The 20982-nt window shown below is 35.0% G+C and overlaps 1 protein-coding gene across 4 annotated transcripts in view; it reads right to left on the bottom strand.

Moving 5' to 3' along the window:
* HERC1 (HECT and RLD domain containing E3 ubiquitin protein ligase family member 1) overlaps positions 1-20982 on the bottom strand; it is a 183337-nt gene that overhangs the window by 120691 nt on the left and 41664 nt on the right. For all 4 annotated transcript variants that reach the window (XM_054565299.1, XM_054565301.1, XM_054565302.1 and 1 more), the window contains exons 3-11: positions 16006-16101; positions 9722-9916; positions 8617-8928; positions 6689-6785; positions 5735-5878; positions 4712-4839; positions 2078-2222; positions 1802-1973; positions 12-146 (exon numbers count right to left, since the gene is read on the bottom strand). In XM_054565299.1, coding sequence (XP_054421274.1) covers positions 12-146; positions 1802-1973; positions 2078-2222; positions 4712-4839; positions 5735-5878; positions 6689-6785; positions 8617-8928; positions 9722-9916; positions 16006-16101 — 1424 coding nt within the window. The remainder of the gene's footprint in view (positions 1-11; positions 147-1801; positions 1974-2077; positions 2223-4711; positions 4840-5734; positions 5879-6688; positions 6786-8616; positions 8929-9721; positions 9917-16005; positions 16102-20982) is intronic.

Genomic DNA, 20982 nt, shown 5'->3' with positions numbered 1-20982 from the left:
ACACAACATACCTTGATGAGGGAAAAGGGAGTGGGGGTATCTCACTGTTTATTTTATCACAGTATCTCTCAAGAAAAGAACGCAGGTGTGAGAAGGTACTCTCTTCAAGATCTACACAATAAGGTCGGTGCCATGCAACAACTTGTCTAGAAAAAAGCATAAGGAAAATCATAGAACAGCCTCAACATAAAATTTTCACACATGATCTAAAAAAAAACCAAACCATTACTAAAGATGAAAGATTTCAACAAGATCCACAGAAGAACTTCTTGATTATGAAGGTGATAAAAACCTTCATTTTAGCAACTGAGGGAAACCAAGAATTTGCCATCCCTAGAGTTCTTCAAGAAGAAAATATATAACCACAACCTACTTTGGAACGTTTATAGATATTCACTCACCTGAAGACAGAGGTCTGAGACAAATGATCTATTATAGCCCCTTCTGATTCTAAGGGTCTATAAAATGCATATTTTATTATATTAAGAAAAGTAGCCTGACTCTATACAGTGATACACTAACATCTATTGAAAGAAAAGCTCCTGAAAACTCTTGTGAAGGTTTTCAAGATCTTAGAAAACCAACTATCTACATATAAAGTGGGAAGTTGCAGAGTTAATACAAATAGCAAAGTATTTATACTCAATTTATTATACTTTTGGCTTTTATTTTGGAGAGCAATTATCTATAAATTTTTTAAATTGGTTAGAATGTCATAATAAACCCCATCTGAATCTAAGGTCTAAAATGCAAATACAGTTGACCATCGACCAATGTGGGGGTTACTGGTGCGGACCTCCTACTCCTAGAACAAATATCCATGTATAACTTCTGAATCCCCAAAAACTTAACTGTAGTAGAACATCAGTATCTGCAAGGAATTGGTTCAAGGACACCGCTCCTTGCAGATACCAAAATCCATGGGGGCTCATGTCCGTTAGATAAAATGGCAGAGAAAAAGGCATATAGTCTGGCCTCCAACTTCCATAGACTCCCAGCCACAGATTAAAAATTCATACTGTTTTCGACCTGCAGTTGGTTGAATCTGCAAGTCGAAAACAGTATGAATTTTATGGAGGGTCGACTATATATTTATTGGAAAAAAAATCTGTAAACCACACTGCCCCATAGAGTTATTGCCCCAGCGCTGTTCAAACTGATGTTGTTCACGGGTCAACCGCAGAATACATTCTAAATTGTAACCTTAGAATGCATCTAAATGCAAACATGCATCTGAAAATATCTGAAACAACCCCCAAATTCCTTAAAATTCAATCTCCTAATATAGGCTAAAAATCACCTACCTGATTATCTAAATAGATATAATTATCACTTTAGGAAAAAGCTAAATTTCTGCAAAAAAATAACTGCCTATATATAACAGTCTGGCAACTTCTTTTTTCCAAAAAACCAACCAAATAAAGGCCACAAAGGCTAATCACCTGTTTAAATCAACAAAGCCTAGTTCTGATTTTAACTTCCTCTTGATATTTAATTTTTAAAATCAGTATGTAGACATTTAATTTTTAAAATCAGTATCTGGACACAGAGAAGGAATTCAAAATGTTTAGGAGACAAATTTAAAAAATATCTTAAGTACAGGGGATAATTCATGCTTTTAAAACGTATCTAACCTCAACATCCAAATTAAAGGAAAACTAGATGTCAATTCTATGATAGTAAAAAAAATATTAAAAATGTTCAGAAGGGCATTTAATAAACAAAGTGCTGTTATTTCTGTTTTTCCTAGTGTTCCTACTGCTATTAAAGCACAAGAATTTTTAAATATGGGCACTCTTACCTGTCCCTAGGAAGAGCAGTCCATGCCAGACTGTGTGATGTTCCAGCAGAGATCTGCTGAATAGCTATGCCATCTAAGCCACTCACTTTCTTTGGTTTAGTAATAGGACCTGTGGAATTTCCTTGGCCACACTGCCCCATTGAATTATTGCCCCAGGCATAAACTTCATTATCTGAAAACAAAACACAAAGAACGACAACAAAAAATTCCAGATTAAATGTATAAATGTGTGGAAGATGATAGTACTATTTAAAAAAAAAAAACAAATGACTTTACCATGAGAAAGAGCCAAACAATGACTGTCTCCGATGGAAATATCAACTATTCTGGTGGCAGCCAGTTCTTCAATAAGCTTGGGTCTCAAGGCAGTAGCTTCTGAAGAGCCACAGCCTAGACAAGCTCCACAGCCCCAAGCATAGACCTGAAACAAACAGAAATATACTGCAAATAATATCCTGAGATATTAGGAATAAATATCATAAACAGTGCTGTTTAATACTAAATAATATCTTTTTGTTGTTAAAAATAATATTTACTGTTTTGATTATTTTACTGATTTTCATAGTGAATCTTTTGCTGTTTTTAAAAGTTCAATGTACAGGCAGCTCAAAAGTTCACTGAGCTGAAACAAAAATAATTCATCATAGTGAAAAATGGAAGGATCTTCTGAGAGATTCTGCCAAAGTTACTAAGTGTATCATGTTTTATTTGCCCAATATTAGCAGCTTAGAAACACTGTTGCTATCTTAAAACTTCTCCTTTACATGTCTGTCACTTTTGAAGGTTCTTGGTTGATTAGACCAACGTGTGATCATATAAAATAAATTATATATATCACAAAACTGAGGTTTATATTCTAACCTTACCTCGTTGTTATAACAATTTTATTTACCACTTACAAAGGGGACCTTGTGAAACAGTAGTCAAGATAGGTTCTCTTCAAACACCATCATTTTTGACTAATTAATACTAAAACAACCATCCACTGATTTAAGATACTTGAGGGAAAGACAAGGTGAAGAAAAGAGGAATATTAAAGAATAAATGACCGCCAATTTTGCAACCTAAAATCAGCAAATTAAATGACTTTTTTTTTCCTTCAGTGGGTTTTGGTAATATCATGTAGATTCTTATCCTTATGCCATCAAGTTTGGGAATTTTTTTTTTTTTTTGTCTTGCAATTACTTCAGGAAAGACTACTGAGAGGTTAAACCTCTTCAACAAAAAATTGAAGAGCAAATACTTGTACCAGTTGCCAAGGAACTTATTTAAGACAAGTATAGAATGCCATGTAATTCCAGTACAAGAAAGGCACATGTTAGGAGGAGTTAGGCACTAAAGACAAATAAGGTGAAAAAATATATAGTCAATGTCATTGAAAATTCTAAATCATTCATCAAGTACAACAGTACTATCATTCATTAAGACCCACAAAGCTAAGTTTTGCTATTGCAGTATTCCTTTGGCTGCACACAAGATGAAGAAATACTTGGCTTCGTTTAGGGGCCTTGTTGTATAAAAATACATACTGTATTTTTTAACATAAGAATCACACTTAATATGGTGGTGAGGTAGCACTGGAAAGGTGTGAGGGAATGACATGAACCAAGGGAAAAAAAGAGATGTTGATCTTCATTTCATGCTCAGGAAGTAGTATAATGGCAAACACAAATACCCTTACCATTTAAAAAGATTTCTCTCTTACTGTATTTTTTTCTCCGTATATATTGCTGATTTCATAAAACTCAGTGTACTCATGATACAACTATTCCATAAAGCAAATAATTCATGTTTCTTTGGAATTTAATGTAATGAATTTATTACTATTATTATATTAGTAGCAACTAATAATTGAACAGTACTTCAAAATTTATGGAAACTTTCAATTCAAATAATTATCTTCTATGATCATTTGTAAGCAAAGCAGAAATTATTACCCCTCTCTTATAAAAGAAGCACATGATGCTCAAGGAAGGTCTGTGATTTGCCTGTGGCAATACAATAAATAAATGAGCATATTTGGCTTCAATTCATGAATTCTTAGCAAAAACCCACAGTGAGAAATATGTAAAAGAGAAGTTTTAAATTTTAAGGCCAACAACCAGCACTGTACAAATGACTAATATAGTGAAATACAAGATGATGAATAGTTACAGGTAGATTTTTTAGAACACAAGGCATTCCAGTCTCTCAAAAATAATTAAATTATAAGCTAATTTCAGCTTTTCTACTCATCTGCCTTGTGAATCAGTTAGAAAACGTTTTTATACCACTGACCGGCATATAAGGAATTCCTGTATGTGAGAGAATAAGTGGTCAGCTCCCTTTTTCACTATCATTGCTGATGGATGTAAGGGCAAAATTACTGACAGTCTATCACCACACCAAGACCCTCTCCATCACCAACAAACAAGTCAAGATATGCACGTATAAGATCAAAAGTTTATAAAGAGATTATAAACTTCCAACAGTCCTAAACCAGACTAACCCTTCCTCAGAAACACCTAACACTCCCAGAGATTATTTTCCAAATGGAAATGTTCTCCTTACCCTCTCTTGATCACCTTCTTGCCCTGCTGGTTCATATCACTGGTTTCAGCAAGATCTAGTCTCACTTTCCCCAAATATCCATGATTTGTAGGAAAGAATTTAAGGGATGCTTAGTGCTAAAACATTTTGCAAAACCATCTTAATACAAAGAACAGGGGGCTGAGAGAAGGTTTATCTGGGTCACACAGGCCAGGTCAGAAAACCTGGTTCCTTCTCAGGTACTGTACTTCTTCAAACAGGAGAAAGTATATTTTTAAATGTGTTTTTTAACTTTAAAATTTAAATACAATTATTACTCTTTAGTTACCTAGTCTAGGAAACACTTTCAGACTTTATGCTCATCTCATCCCTTAGTCCTACCTGCCCTGTTGATGTCAAAGAAAGGGAAGACTGGCTCCCAGCACAAACTTTGCGTATAAACATTCCTTGTAAAGCTTCAATAACTTTAGGTTTATATACTCTGTTGGTATCACCATGGCCAAGTTTGCCTATAAAAACAAACATATTCAAGTTAAACAATTTACTTACTTTAAAGAACCTCTATTCTTATAATTTAAACTACTTTAAGAGAGATATGGAAAATTATTCTTCTGTCTTTAATGGTGATATTTCTAATTTGAAATTTGCTGATCTAATAAATAGGTTCTATATTAGAGTACATATGAATATAATTGTTTTTAATTTTTGAAAAGATTTAATAGTTCATAAAATAGAAATCTTGGCAAATTACTAAATAAGAAAAACAAATGGCCAACACATAAATCCTATCTTACTAAGAATCAAAGAAATACAAATTAATGATACCATTTTCACTACTGAAATTATTTTTTAAATTATCTTCATTTTAATATCTAGTGTTGTTGAGGAATATGGGGAAGTGAACATATTGCTGGTAGGAGTGACAAAGTAGACAAAGATTTAATCATTCATTGTATTGTTTTTAATACTGAAAAAAATCAGAAACCCTCTAGATACTCAAAAATAAACTGGTTTTGTAAGTTGTGCTACCATCACATGAAAGAATACTTTGAGCCATTTAAAAGAAAAATGTAGAGCCATGCTTGCTGACAGAAAAAGATATTCAGAAAATACTGAACCAGCAGGTTATAAAATAGTACCTGTGGTCAATATAGACCTGTTTTGGTTTGTAAAAGATATCTATAGAGATACACAGTATGTACAAATTTGTATAAATGCATACATATTTACTTAGATGTTTTAATCATGGTTATAGCAACATTTGTAGAAACAGTTCATTTTAGTTTTTTAAATTTCTGCCATCAGTATTTGGGTTTTTCTACAATAGGCATGTATAATTAAAAAATAATTTAAGAAACTCAAGAGAAAAAGGCCAAAACAGTCAATAAATAATTTTTTACATACCATTGTCTCCTCCTCCAAAAGACCATACAGTTCTCCCGTCTTTAGATAAAGCAATAGTATGTGAACTGCCACAAGAAACCTCTCCTACATTGCTAATGTCTTTTACTAATGTTGGAATGTTACGGCTGTTACTGTCACCATGACCTTGGTAAAACAAAAAAAGAAATAATGTTAACTCTTTTTCTTTAGGCCATTACTATACAAGTGAAATAAACATTACAAGTTAATAGCAGACTTGAGGTGGGTTTTTATAATGGTTTTCTTTCTTTTTAGAGAGAGGGGAAGGAAGGAAGAAAGAGAGGGAGAGAAACTTTAATGTATGAGTGAAATGTAGATTGGCTGCCTCTTGCACGCCCCCAACCAGGGACCCAGCTGGCATCCAGGCATGTGCCCAGACTGGGAATCAAACTGTCAACGTTTCGGTTCACAGGTTGACACTCAATCCACTAAGCCACACCAGCCAGTGCAGAATTGAGATATTTTTAAGTGCAGTTAATATGAAAAACAGAATCATTTCTAACATCTTCTCATCCAATCTGCTTGGCTACTCCCAAACTGAGTCACCCAATCCCTCAATGAATCATTAGGACATTCTATTTATGCTCCTCTCAGAGCACTTATCTAATGCTGTCTAGCATCACACTCATATTGATTTGTTATTTCTATCCCCTAGATTATGCACATCAGGATCACAATGGTATCTTTCTTACCCATGAAATTCTGCAGTGCCTGCTCATAGTATACACTCAGTAAATACTTGCTAGATTTAATTACATTTTAAATGTCAGTACCAGAATCTAGGTATACTATATATAAACTTACCCTCCTCTGAACTTAAAACTAACAAAATAAATGACAGTCTTTGGCCTATTAATTCTAGTCTCGCTATTTCTCAGTAACCATCATCACTTCTATTTTTCTGTGAGAATAATTTCAATTTTTAAAATATCTTACCTAATCTTCCAAAGTCTCCTTCACCCCATGTGTATAATTCACCATCCTCTGTGACAGCAGCACTATGTCTGTATCCAGCCGACACGCAAACAACTACCTACATTGCACACAAAATAAATTTGAAGAACACAAAGATGCTAAAACATATAGTTCATATTTGACCCCATACAAAGAGACTTCAGAGATACTGATATTCACAACTCATCCAGGCACTGCCATGTACAGTTGTGGAAGTTGTGCCCAGGATAAGGGTGCCTGGCTAAAGGGTCAAGAAAATGCTGAAATATAGCCTATGCTCTACATTTGAGAGCAGTAGCTATATGCTCTATATTTGCCAAGCCATGAACCCTGGCTTCCACCCAGAGGAGAGGACAACTTCTCTTAATTCAATTTACACGAAGACAGTATAAAAGCTAGCAACTTCTCCAATACCAAATACATCAATTTAATCACTTGCAAGAATATTATATCACTTCTCAAGTCTTTACTCAAAGAGTTGAAGAGGGCTAAACACTCACGGAACAATAAAAAATGTTTAAATATAATGTTAACATAAAACATCGAATCCTGGCTAATAACTCTCAAAAACACATGATTATTACCAATGCAGAAAGATCTAATTATATAAGCTTATCTGTTTACCCTCAAGTAGCTATACAGTTGATTAGTAAAATCAGGAGAACAGGGGTATGTACCAATGTAATCTGGGAATCATTCATACCTTTTAACATTGATCAAAATCACTGACTCCTGAAAAAAGATACACAGAAAAAACTATCTACACTAATAACTAATAAAAGGAGGTGCTACAAAAACTAGGAAAATATAACTTCAAATAGTGTTTATCTGAAGTTCTTCAGAGCCCCAAATTCAAGATCTTATCAAGTATCCCCTAATGCTGTCAAGTAAAATGTTCCAAAGTTCACTACTTGGGGGTTAATGTCTAAGTTAAAAGAAAGCTACAATAAAGTAAAATTCATCTGATTAGCCAACCTTATCAAACAAACTTCCATGAAGGAAAAGTGCCCCACTTGTAATTCAGATATAAAATTAAAATTTAAACACTAAAAGATATCTATGTGACATGGACAGAGCCAAAGTGGGGAAAGATTGAGGGTGGGAGGTGGGGGTGGGTGGGGCAGGGGAAAGTGGTGGCGGGAAAGTGGAGACAAAAGTGTTTATTTGAACAATAAAAAAATAAAAAAAAAAAAAGATTTCTAAGTGAGAAAACTTCCAGGGAAAGAATAAAATCTTAAAATGGAGGAACCTATATACTTGCATATACGGTTAGGAAAATACCTTAACTTCTTTAAAAAGAGGTAAAATAGAAATAAGGGGCTATCTAGATTTAGTTTTTAATGGTAACCATTATTTGCATGTGACCTTGGGCAAATTACTTAACCATTTTAACTGCCTCATAGAAGTTTCTGTTAAAGTTCCACTTCCTCCAAGAGAACTCTAACCTCTTTATCTAATATCACACCTTGCCCAAGTTAGTATCTATTACATTACTCAATTTATTCTTTACCATTATTTAAAACTACTTTATGTTTGTTTACTTAATATCCTTATCTCACAGATGAAAGCTCCATGAGAGCAATGATTGTGTCTGTTTTGTTCAGTTTTGCCTAAAACACTGTCTGGAATTTGGAAGGTACTAAATAATTATTTGTTGAATGGATGACTCTCAGTTTCCTTACTGGTGAAATGAGAAAATAACTACCTTAATAAGGTTATTATAAGAATTAAAATTAAATAATGTATATAAAAATGTTTTATAAACCATGAAAGAGCTATACAAAAAATGAGCCAAACTGGTTTGAGGGAGGGCAATTTCAGAAAGAACACATCGAAATCTGAAAGATACTATCAATTACAACACCAGTACATCTAATTAGTGTTTTTAAATTCAAAAATAAAGTACATACCTTTCCTTGAAGAGGACCCTGAATAAGCTTGGGATATTTCTGTGTTGAACTATTTCCATGTCCCAGTTTCCCATAATCACCATCTCCCCAACTGAAGACTTCGCCTTCTGTCGTAAAAGCTAAAGTGTGACCATCAGATCCCTTGGAAGACGAAACCTTTTTAATGGACCTGTGAGGCTCAAATGTTAACTTTTTTAAAGTAGACTGATTATTAGAATCTCCAAGGCCCAGTCTCCCATAGCTGCCTTTACCGCAAGCTCTGACAGAACCATCCGTAGAGATGACAAAAGTGCAGTATTGTCCAGCTTCAATCTATAAGCAAACAAACAGAATTGCAAATACATAATGCTTCTGCTGGAAACAAAGTATAATATTTAAGGCTGGTTTTACCAAAGAGGCTTAAAAGGAGTCTTTTAAAGCCAACTGGGACATGAATCTTCATAGAGATTAAAAAGTAAATAGAAGATTAAGAATACTACTAATTGCCTTTTCATGTTGACTTTATGGTGGAGCTCTAATTAATGTGTATTTTATCTTTCCAGGTTATTTACCCAATCATGGTTCAATGAAACAAAGTAAAATGTTTTAACCTCCTCTTATAATTGAAGGGCAAGAAATAAAATTTTCCTATACATTCTTTAGTCCATTATGGCAAGGACAATATTATATTCCAAATTCACTTAAAAATATGTTTTAATGAAAATAATACTAAAATAGAAAGTTCTAGCTTGGCTAAAAGGTAGTTAAAAATGTAAAAAAGTGAACATAATAGGAAAACAAAATGCCAATCTGGCAAAGGGAAAATTCCAGTTTTTATTTAGTCTTATTTACCATTTGTGTTGAATATAATAGTAAACATGTTGCTATTCATAATTCTTCTAAAAATCCAGATCCAATTTAATTTTTTTAAACTTGGAAACAATGTTCGGGGAACAGGGGACTAAAAATATTTTTTTCTATTAAAATGAAAAAACTGACACAGTATGATATAGAAACAATACAGATAAGAAACAATCAAAATCTTTACTCATTTAAAAAACACTCTTATCATTATTTAAAGCAAACCCTGTCATCTACCAATTTGTAAGGTATGCAGAGAACTCACAGTCTGAGCATCAGAGAAACTGGGAGCCAGCTTGGGTTGTAATATTTTCTCCTGTGTGCCTTCTACCAACTGATGGCTGCTATTGCTTCCCCAAACATAAACCTCACAGGTTTCCGAGACAATTGGTGCATCACCAGTCTGAATGCTATCTGGGCTAGCACATGTTCTCGAGTAATCAGAAGCCATTCTGCAAACCTATTAAAATTAAAAACAAAGAATAAATTGTCAAGACATTTTTAAAGTAAACATTTTAATAAATATTCTGAAATTACTGTTGACTTTCCTACTTCTAAAACTCTCAACTGCTCAAGTAACTTAAGAACATATCCAGTCTTAAAAACAAATGGCTAGATTATATATTACCATTGAATAAATCACCAAAAGATACAAATAAAGATGGCCAAAATGGGGAGATGAAGATACACAAGCATGCCTTTTTAACTAAAAATTTTATTGATGCATTAAACAGCATTACAGAAAACAAAGCTAAACAAAATAGAAAAAACACCATTGATAATCTCAACATAATACAATAAATGTTATCTTTTTTACATGTCCTCTATCAAATAGGTTATAAATAGTGATGATACATCATCCAAGATGGAGATGTAGGTAGATACACTTCACCTCCTCACACAGCTGTAAGAAGAATCATAACTTCAAAACAAAAAAACAACCAGAACTGCCAGAAAATTGAACTGTACGGAAGTCCGACAACCAAGGATTTAAAGAATATTCATCCAGATGGGTAGGAGGGGCAGAGATGGAGAGGTGGGGTGGAGAGGACGTGGTGTGGCAATGGAGGCAGCAGAATGGTAGTCCCACATTCACGTGTGGTGGATAAAAACCAGGAAGGACACCTGGGAAGCGAGCCATCCCAGCTCCAGGCCCAGGTTCCAGTGCCGGGAAAATAAAGCCTCATAACTTCTGGCTGTAAAAACAAGTGGGGTCTGGGGCAGCGGAAGAAACTACTGGTCTCTCAGGAGAGTCTGTTTAAATGACCCACATGGTCCTAGAGCATATGCAAACCCACCCACCCAGGATTCAGCACCAGGGCAGCAACTAGAAAGTAATGAGTCTCATATTGGAAGTGGAGGAAGTGACTGGAAACTGGGTGAGAGCTAAGCAAGCAGCACTGTTCCCTCTCCGACTCCTCCTCCACATACAGCACCACAAAGTGGTGAAGCAGGTGGCCCCGCCCCAGCATTTACATAAGGCTCTGCCCCTTACTATGTAATAGTTATGCCAAGACAGGGAATCAAAGCAGCTCTACCTAATACACAGAACAAACACAGGGATGCTGACAAATTGAAGAGACAAAGAAATAAGGCCTAAGTGAAAGCACAGGTCAGAACTCCAGAAAAAGAACTAAACAACACAGAGATAGCCAATTTATCAGATGCAGAGTTCAAAACACTGTTGATAAGGATGCTCAGAGGACTCACTGAGTATGGCAATGTATAAGAGAAGACATTAAGGTTATACTAAGTGAAATAAAGAAAATTCCACTGAGAACTAACAGTGAAGGGAAGGAAGCCAGGGTTCAAATCAATGATTTGGAACATAAGGAGGAAATAAACAGTCAATCAGAACAGAATTAAGAAATAAGAACTCAAAAAACAAAACAAAAAAACAAGGAGAGAATAAGACTCTGGGACACCTCCAAAAGTGCCAACATCTGAGTTATAGGGATGTCAGAAGGAGAAAAGGAAGAGGAAGAAATTGAAAACTTAATTGAAAAAATAATGAAAGAAAATTTTCCTAATTTGGTGAAGGAAATAGACATACAAGTCCAGGAAGAACACAGAGATCCAAACAAGTTGGACCCAAAGGGGGCCATGCCAAGACTTATCATAATTAAAATGCCAAAGATTAAAGATAAAGAATCTTAAAAGCAGCAAGAGAAAAGGAGAGAGTTACCTACAAATGAGTTCCCATAAGACCGACAGCTGATTTCTCAAAAGAAACTTTGCAGGCAAGAAGAGACTAGCAAGAAGTATACAGAGTGATGAAAAACAAGGACCTACAACCAAGATCACTCTATCCAGCAAAGCTATCATTTAGAATGGAAGGGCAGATAAAGTGCTTCCCAGGCAAGGTAAAGTTAAAGTTAAAGGAGGTCATCATCACCAAGCCCTTATTATATGAAATGTCAAAAGGACTTATCTAAGAAAAAGATCAACTCTATGAACAGTAAAATGACAACAAACTCACAACTATCAACAACTGAATCTAAAACCAAAAAAACAAATACAAACTAAACAAACAACTAGAACAGGAACAGAATCATAGAAATGGAGATCACACGGAAGGTTATCAGCGGGGGTAGAGGGGGTGGAGGTGGGAAGGGGGAAAAAAGGGGAAAAGGTACAGGGATTAAGAAGCATAATTGGTAGGTACAAAATAGACAAGGGAATGATAAGAATAGTATAGGAGCCCTGGGTGGTGTAGCTCAGCTGATTGAGTGCCAGCCTGCAAACCAAAGGGTCACCAGTTCGACTCCCAGTTAGGACACATGCCTGGGTTGCAGGCCAAGTCCTCAGTAGGGGGCACACGAGAAGCAACCACACATTGTGCTCTCTCTCTCTCTCTTTCTCCCTCCCTTCCACTCTCTCTAAAAATAAATAAAACCTTAAAAAAGAAGAAAGAATAGTATAGGAAATGGAGAAACCACAGAACTAACATGCACAACCCATGAACAATGAACTAAGAGGGGGAACTGCTAGAGGGAAGAGGGGTACCGGGTGGAGGGGGGTAAAGGGAAAAGAAAATAGGGACAACTGTAATAGCATAATCAATAAAATATACTTTAAAAAAATGATACAAAAGACTTATGCAAAAGTTTCCACACAACTACCTATCTGTTAAATTGATATTATTCCTTCTAATGTAAAAATCATAATTTATTTAACTATGTTCTTTTAACAGGACATTTAGATTCTTTCTGCTTATTTGTAATATAAGCCATTTTTAAGAATATATTTGTTACTATATTTTTTATTCCTTAGTAGACCTAGAGAAAACTCAGAAATGGGACTACTATACATTTAAAAAAATGATAACAATCATATATTCTTGAAACATACTATACCAAATTGCTTTCCAAAGTGGTGCTACAACATTATTATATTACCAGCAATGTACAAGAGGGCTATTCTAAAAACAGTAAAGATCCAAAGCAATTTATAGTCACACATATATACATATATAAAATAAAATAAAAATCACAGCTTGTCATTTCTGTTGAATATGATGGTAAATTCCGTTGCCATTCATAATGCTTTTTAAAAATTCAGGCTTCTCCTCTGAGCTCCACCAACCCTACCAAAAGCACAGGACCCAGGGTGGGCATCCCAGTTACTCTAACCAAGAAACAGACTGAAAAGAGAGTACAAGTTCTCACTGTATCCATACCAATAATAAGTGTTGTGCTTTTAATTTTCTTGGAAACTGAAGTGTAAAAAAACAATGCATTATTTCAAATTCATATTTCCTTATTATCAACAGAACTAAAGTTTTTCCATCTATTTGTTTACCACTAACTTCTATTTATTTATTTATTAGGGCTTAATGAATTTTTTTATTGACTTGTATGAACTCCATAAAACACAGATATTAACTCTGACTATAGCTGTTATCAATATGTTGTGTGCCTTTTAGTGTTTTTGCTGAATCAAATAAAAGAATCTTCAATAGTCAATATATTTGATTACCAGCCCATTAAATATAAGAGATAGAGTTATTTTAGTCAGAATCTCTAAATAGTATCCACAATACAATAATGTGTGTGTTAGACAAAAATTTTCCCATGAACATGAGAACAGTTTTGAACATACACAGAATATGCAATAAGGGGGGGTGCTGATAACCCCTAATAAAAGGTCTGAACTTTTGCTGGAGACAAAGGAGGATGGTGGGTCCAAGCAGTTTAGAATTTTTCATCTAAAGACCTACTATGATACAGCTTATAAGAAAAATCATAGCCCTCACCCCAAGAAAAGGAGGGAGGCAGGAAAAAAACCTACTCACAGAGTTTAGAAATGCATTTTTTTTAAAAACAACTGGGAGGTGGGTAGGATAGCAGGAGCAACATAGTTTTCTAAACATTTGAATTACTACACAGTTACTAGAAGGAAACTTTAAACCCATGCTTAGCATTCAAAACAAAACTAGACAACTAGGAAAGCTCCAATAACTCCAAAGCATAAGCAGGTGCAGAAAAACCACCACCAAACACAAAATCTGCATAGCAATGACATCTGTACAGGAAGAAGCAATAGAGTGTCTGACAGACCTCAGAAAAGGAAAAAACAAAACCAGCCAGGTACTCACTAGAAAGAACAGTGAAGCAAGTTAAGAACAGCAGCTACAACTGGGAAGAGCTGTACCCTCTCTGATGGCAGGTAAATACAAGGGGTCCATGAAGAGAAGTTTAAAAGAAGTTAGAGCAATCTAGCTCTTGTGTACTCTTGAGATTGATAAGCTAGGACTCCTTTACAGGTCGGAGCACCCACACTGAGGAGAAACTACTGGGAGGGAAATAAAAATTGAGCAGAATATAGACAACAGAGAGGAAAGACAGAAAAGGTCAAGATAACAGTTGGGGAGGGGAACACACTGAGAAACCACTTTTTTTTTTTTTTTTTTTACATTACACAAAAACAATACAGGGAAAGAGGTCAAAAATGAAACAATATGAGCATGACTACAGATAATAATTCAAGGGGTTGAAAATGAAATAGGTTTAAATCTATCAGTTTATAATGATGTTTTTCAAATGAAATCAATTAGCCAAGTTCAGAGGATGAAAGGAAACTGAGACCTAGTAAAATAAAAATCAGTGTCTAAAAAAAATCAGGAGGGGCCCTGGCTGGGTTGCTCAGTTGGTAAGAGCATCGTTCGAATACGCCAAGGCAGTAGGTTTGATCCCTGGTCAGGGCACATACAAAAATAAACCAATGAAAACCAATGAATGCATAAAAAAGTTTAACATCAAGACGATCTCTCTCTCTCTTTCTCTCTCTCAAAGCAATTTTAAAAAATCAGGTGGGGAAAATCAAGCATTTATTCTGCCTTTTTTTATATGACCTGTAGCATAAGTACTAAATAGCCAATAAAGGAATCATCTCTTTATAAAAACATTCTAATTAGTAAATGAAAGGGGAATGATAGAATATCACCATTTTGCAAACAACTACAAATTAATTAACAGATCCAGTCTTGTAATCATCCAGGGCTGCTAATACCACAAAAACAGAGACAACCATACTGAACCAGATGGAAGATCATAGCACCATGTATGCATGGTCTTGCCAAAGTCACCAAACCTGAGATTGATCAAGCCTCTGGATCCACCTGCCAATTTGCAGGAAATACACAGGACACACTGAACTCGATTATGGAAATCAATCAGCAAAATCCAGATTGCGGTAAAGTCTACAGCCCAGGTTTCTGAACAAATACATTGTTCAGAAAAAGAAAAAGAAAAAAAAAATGGAGGGGCCCAATAGATTTTAAAAAATTAAGACTTTTTTTTTAATGAGCAATGCAAAAAACTGTTACAGACTGTCCCCAACTTACAATGCTTAACTTTTAAGGCTTGACTTAAAACCTTTTGACTTTAAGATGGTACAAAAGTGATATGCAAAATAAACTACATGATATTCAATACTTTATTATAAAATAAGCTTTGTGTTAGATGATTTTGCACAACTGTAGGCTAATGTAACTGTTCTGAGCATGTTTAAGGTAGGCTCATCTAAGCTATGACATTTGATAGGTTAGCTGTATTAAATGCATTTTTGACTAAACAATATTTTAAACTTACAATTGGACATAACCCCATCATAAGATGAGGAGCATCTCTACTCTAAAATTCAGGATAGTGGATACTTATGTGAAGAGGAAAAGGGTTAGGAAAGAATAAAGTTTTATTTCTTTACCTGCGTACAGATTAGAAGGATTTTTTAAATGATACTTCATTAAATCATATGTTTGTTTATATGTCTTTCTATAACTGTTGTACTTAATTTTTTTTAAAAAAAATTAAGAGTTACCTTCACATGATATAAAACTCAAAATGAATAAAAAGGTATACTCTGAAAACTACATCCCCCATCCCTGGTGCCAGGCACTCCAGCTCCTCTTTCCATGGACAATCACTGATGTCCCTCTCTTTTGCATCCTTTTCAGTGGTTGAACAGATTAGTTTTAATGGATAAATACATGCTACAGCATTTTAACACAAAGTAATTTTCAATGTAAAAGCCATGACTATCACATACCTCTTCAAAGAGACATAAAGCTGCCTCATAGAGTGAGCACAAGCCATCAGAGGTTCTTGTTGGTTCCCTCCACTGACTCCGATCAGCAGATGAACCCTATAATTAAAACATTGTAGGAAAGAAGAGAGATATATGTATTAAAATCACTTAAATAATCCATAAAAACATTTGAGAAACTGTTTATATGATTACATGCATTAAGATCAAATCCGAGCATTAGGTCATGAAACCAACTTTTACATGTTATGAAAGATGTGTCTGTAGCATGAAACACTAAAGTGCCGATCCTTCACTGATGACCTTATTAAAGACTGATTTGTTCTAAGGGTCACATGGCCTGCCCCAGAAACAGTCAAGAAGGCAGAATTTTGCCAATTACATATTCTTTGAGAGTGGCCAACATCCAGTAAATGGGGGCCCCAGGAAATATTATTTTCCCCTGAGGCTGCCTTGCCCATCAAGTAGAACATACCCGACTTGAGTGATGACCCTAAGTAGAACAGAAAGTCTGGCCCTTCCTCTTTAGTTTTGGCACAACCAAGATCCTACAAGTCAGTTCATGTAGCTCTCTGACTACACTAGCAACAAAGCATCTTTTTCCTAGTACAGCTGAGGAATCATAGTACCTTTCTGGGACTAAATGTCTACTCTCCACAGTATGGTCCAACGGCTATGACCAGAAATCATTCTCTCATTGAAAAATGATAAACCAGAAAGTGAACTTGATCTTCATTGTTCCTTCAAATTCCCATATTCTTAAATCTTTAGATCACTAATGTCAAGTTCTTTCTCTAGTTTGTCAATTTTATAATTGTGAAATTTTCATCAGTGGCTTTATTTCAAAGGATACTGTATAATAAAATTTACATTTTTATATTTATATTTTTATAATACAAACAGATGTGTAACATGACATACATATCATAGAAAAGTATACATCCTCTACTGTGGAATGATGGTTGACATAGGCACCCTATAGGGTCCCATTCAATTCTGAGATTATGATTTTATCAATTCAAACTATTTCAATCAACACAATTCCTAAATAATGAAAAATATTAACATGTTGGCTAATTATCACTGGGTCACCAGGTACTAACCTGTTGCTGCCCAAACAATTTTTCTCTTTAATTGTTTAGGTGGTGCTTCTCAAATTTTAAAACAGACATGAATTATCTAGAAATCTTGTTAAAATATAGATGCTGATTCAGTAAATACAGATGGGGGCCTGAGACTATGCATTTCTTTACAAGCCCCCAGGTGATGCCCATGCTGCTGTCTGGGGCTCACATTTTGAGTAGTAAGGCTTTAGAGAGCCACTTGTAGGTCTGGAATCATACCAGAAGCTGAGTGTTCAAAATTAACTAGTTCTGAGACATACAAGGTGTTATATCAGCGAATACGCTTGGGCACAGCCTCTCCAAATTGCATAAATGGTAAAAACGCAATTGTAATTTTTGGCTCCATTATTTAAAGGCCACTTCTAGTGATCACCGCACCAACAGCAGATGAGCTACTATCTGTTGTACCTTTCTAGGAGCTGTCACTAAAATCATCATAATCCCTTTCCTATGCCTTTCTACAGTACTGGCTGTGTGACTGAAGGATGAGATCCCTTATCCCTAGACAGAAACAATGCCTATATTATTTAGGGCTGTCTGGAGGATTAACTAAAACTATGTATAATAAAACATTCTTAACACAGTTCCTAATATATAGTAAGTAGTCAAAACTGGTTGCAGTAATTGCATTTTGCATCATGTACACTGAGAAAAAAATAGAGAATATAAGGCGTCTTCAATAAATTCTTGCCAAATCTAAAAATTTTTAAAAAGGAAACCAATAAAATATCTTTCAAACACTGATGGCCGTGACTGCCACTATTTTCTGTTCTTCCAAAAATGTCAATATTTGAGAGAGAGACTAGTCCCACTCAAGTAGGATTAACAAAATCTCTAGACTTGGGGTGGTGAACACACAATACAGTGTACACAAATAATGTGTTATAGAACTGTGCACCTGAAACCTTTATAATTTTGTTAGCCAGCGTCACCCCAATAAATTCTATTTAAAAAAGTAAAGAAAATATTTAAAAAACTCTAAAACCCATTTTATACTGAATTCTTAATGTGTTTTGTAAACATACTATACCTAGACATTTTTTTAAAAATTAAATTTTGAAAAATATAGCACATTAAATGTATAACTATGCATTATTAACATATCATAGGAAGTTCAACAGTGCAGAGATAAAGTAGAAATTCAAATAACAAATCAGAGGTTTTTTGGATCTTCATTTAATTACTTTCCTCTTAAATACCTACAGCTGAAAATAATGTAATATCTTTTATTTTTTCAAATTTTTTCTTTTAAGATATTCAGACAAGAATATCAGGCTGGGTGGAGTACATTTATGTTCTTGCTCTCTGGTTTTACTCTACTTAAAATTGCTTCAATGACTCCCCAGTGCCCACAGGATCAAGTCTTGGCAGCTTTACCACATCCCATTCCACCCCATACAACCAGGGCTTGCTCTTCTGCACCTCAGTCACTTTGTGAATTCTGGTCCTCTCATCTAAAAAATTCTCCAGTACCTCTCACTGACACACAACATATTTGTAGGCAAACTCATCCTACTTTTCAACTAAGCTCAAGGGTCCTTCCTCCAAAAGGCAATTTCTTCCCGTCCCCTCCAGGCCTCCTCCTGTGTCCTACCACCTCCTCCCTGTACAAACCTCTACTACTACAACCCATCATCATTAATTTGAAATGTCCATGCATCTCTCTTTCCTTAAAACTGTGAGCTGGCTAAGGGCATGGACACAACAAAGCTTAGTCGCCTTTTTAACCCAGTGCCTCACAATATTTGGCACACAGTGCTTAGTAAACACCTAGTGACATTAAATGTCAATGTTTTTATTGTAGTTTATTTTTTAGAACTCAAAGATGTACACTAACATTATTTCTCTGCTCTTTATTTAAATATAAGTTAATGAGTATCTTGTGCACTCCCACTCAAACACAATTATCACACGTGTGGGTTGCAGAATTTAAAAATCATACAAGTACAATTTACGGATTAAACTTATTTTTGTTAGTCCTTATGCCAAGTACTCATTTGATGGTTTTATCTCTCTCTCCCTAACTTCTGGTTGGGGATAAGTTTTATGCCAGTTGTTCAAGGGGTAGAGAAACTTAAGACAGAGATGATCAGGTTAGGTAGTGGTCCAGTGCACCAGGACAGGTTCTAGGTATTTTCTGAGTTCTCAAACACTACTGTAAAATGTTAACAAACACGGACTCTGGAGACCAAGAGCATCAGACTCTATTGCTTACTATACAAGAAAGGAATATTAAATATAAAATTCAATTAAATAGCTGTTTTTCCCCCTAAAATCAATCTTAGATTTAATTAAATTCAGTCTAATGCTGGCCTGTGGTGACTTTGAGAGAGCTGAACTAAATCAAACAAACACTCAAAATTCTTCCCCAAAATAGATCCAGAATTCTGAGGAAAGCAATCTAGTTTTTTAGGGTGTCCTTGTCCTAACAGGGAGCTATTTTGTAGGGTACAGGGTTGGAGGGTAGGGAGGGAGGCCCTTTCTGAATAGGTATATTTGACATTTTTTGTCCAGGAATGAAAGAGGCCAAGTGGAGAGAAACTAAGCATCCAGAAATAGAATAAGTTTATTATATTTTCAACCTACTTTAAGGTACACCTTCTTGGGGGGAAAAAACAATTTAACATGCACAGGGGGCAGAAAAAAACTAGGGCTTTACAGACAGATTCAGTGTTGGAGAAATTAGTTAACACTGTACCTGGCCCTTCCCTAAGTACTTAATCAAAAGTACACATTATACTTCTAGTTCTTCTGTCAAAAAGATGTATAACTCTGGATAACTGCCAGTTTCTTCATCCTTAAGATAGGCAAAAATAATATCCACCTTACAGATTAACAAGATAATTGAATGAGAGAGTGCATATAAACCACCAGGTAGGTGTACTAGGCACACAAAAAAGTTAGCTCTCCTCTTCCCTAACTGCAAGTATTGGGGAGCAGTTAATAAAAGACACAAAAAAAGCAATGCAATGGCTTACTATAGGTTAATTAAATGAAGATTAAAACATATTATTTAGGTAGGTAAAGATATATTCCATAAATATTTCTTAAGCTTATAGACCCATTTAATCTCATAGCCAAATACACATACAAACCTATTTCCAAAATGCTAAAAGACAATGAGGCTTAAACAGATACTAAGGAAAGCACTAGTTTCCTGGGGCACCTTCTTCCCAATAAGGTGTAATACTGTAAGATAATGCCTTAGAGGGTAAGGTGAGAAAGAAGCCTCTAATTAGGGTATTAGTATTTTGTTTATGACGGAAAATACACCATGAGCAATCACATAATCATAACTAGATTGCGCGATCATTAACATATTTTCTTTGTAACAAGGCAATGCAAAATACATAGACTGTAAAATGAAGACTTAAACCACTCCCCCATAAATACTAACACATGACCATGAATAGATACATTATTTCAGGTCATTAAGTGGCACTACTTATTTGAAAGCAGTGTAAATTTAGAGAATGTTACCAGAAAATACTAAGATCATAAAATAAAATTAGAAAAATAGATGTGCAAGAAAGTGGGTTTAAATATTGAGTACGAAAACAGAAAGGGACCTAACTGCTTCTAATAGCTGTTCCCTCAAACCTTTCTTACTTGGATCATTGCATCTCCAGCTCTCTGGTTCTACTTCAAGTGAAGATCACAGGGCCCTGCCAACATTCCATATACTGAACAAAAGCACTGTATGCTTTTCTTAATTTTATTTAATATTAAGAAATTTGAATTTTCAAAGATCTTATGACCCAAAATCTCCAAGTACTTATTTACAATAAAGTGTTTTGTAAAAAATGACTTCTGTATTTACCATGCAATGTAAAACAGGTGAAAATTAAATGCCCTT

The sequence above is a fragment of the Pteronotus mesoamericanus genome, unplaced genomic scaffold (assembly GCF_021234165.1).
Source record: "Pteronotus mesoamericanus isolate MK-2021 breed Mesoamerican mustached bat unplaced genomic scaffold, CSHL_Meso_final contig_164, whole genome shotgun sequence".
Classification (NCBI taxonomy): domain Eukaryota; kingdom Metazoa; phylum Chordata; class Mammalia; order Chiroptera; family Mormoopidae; genus Pteronotus; species Pteronotus mesoamericanus.
Note: the sequence above shows the minus strand (reverse complement) of the source record. Positions and strands in the feature narration are given on the sequence as shown.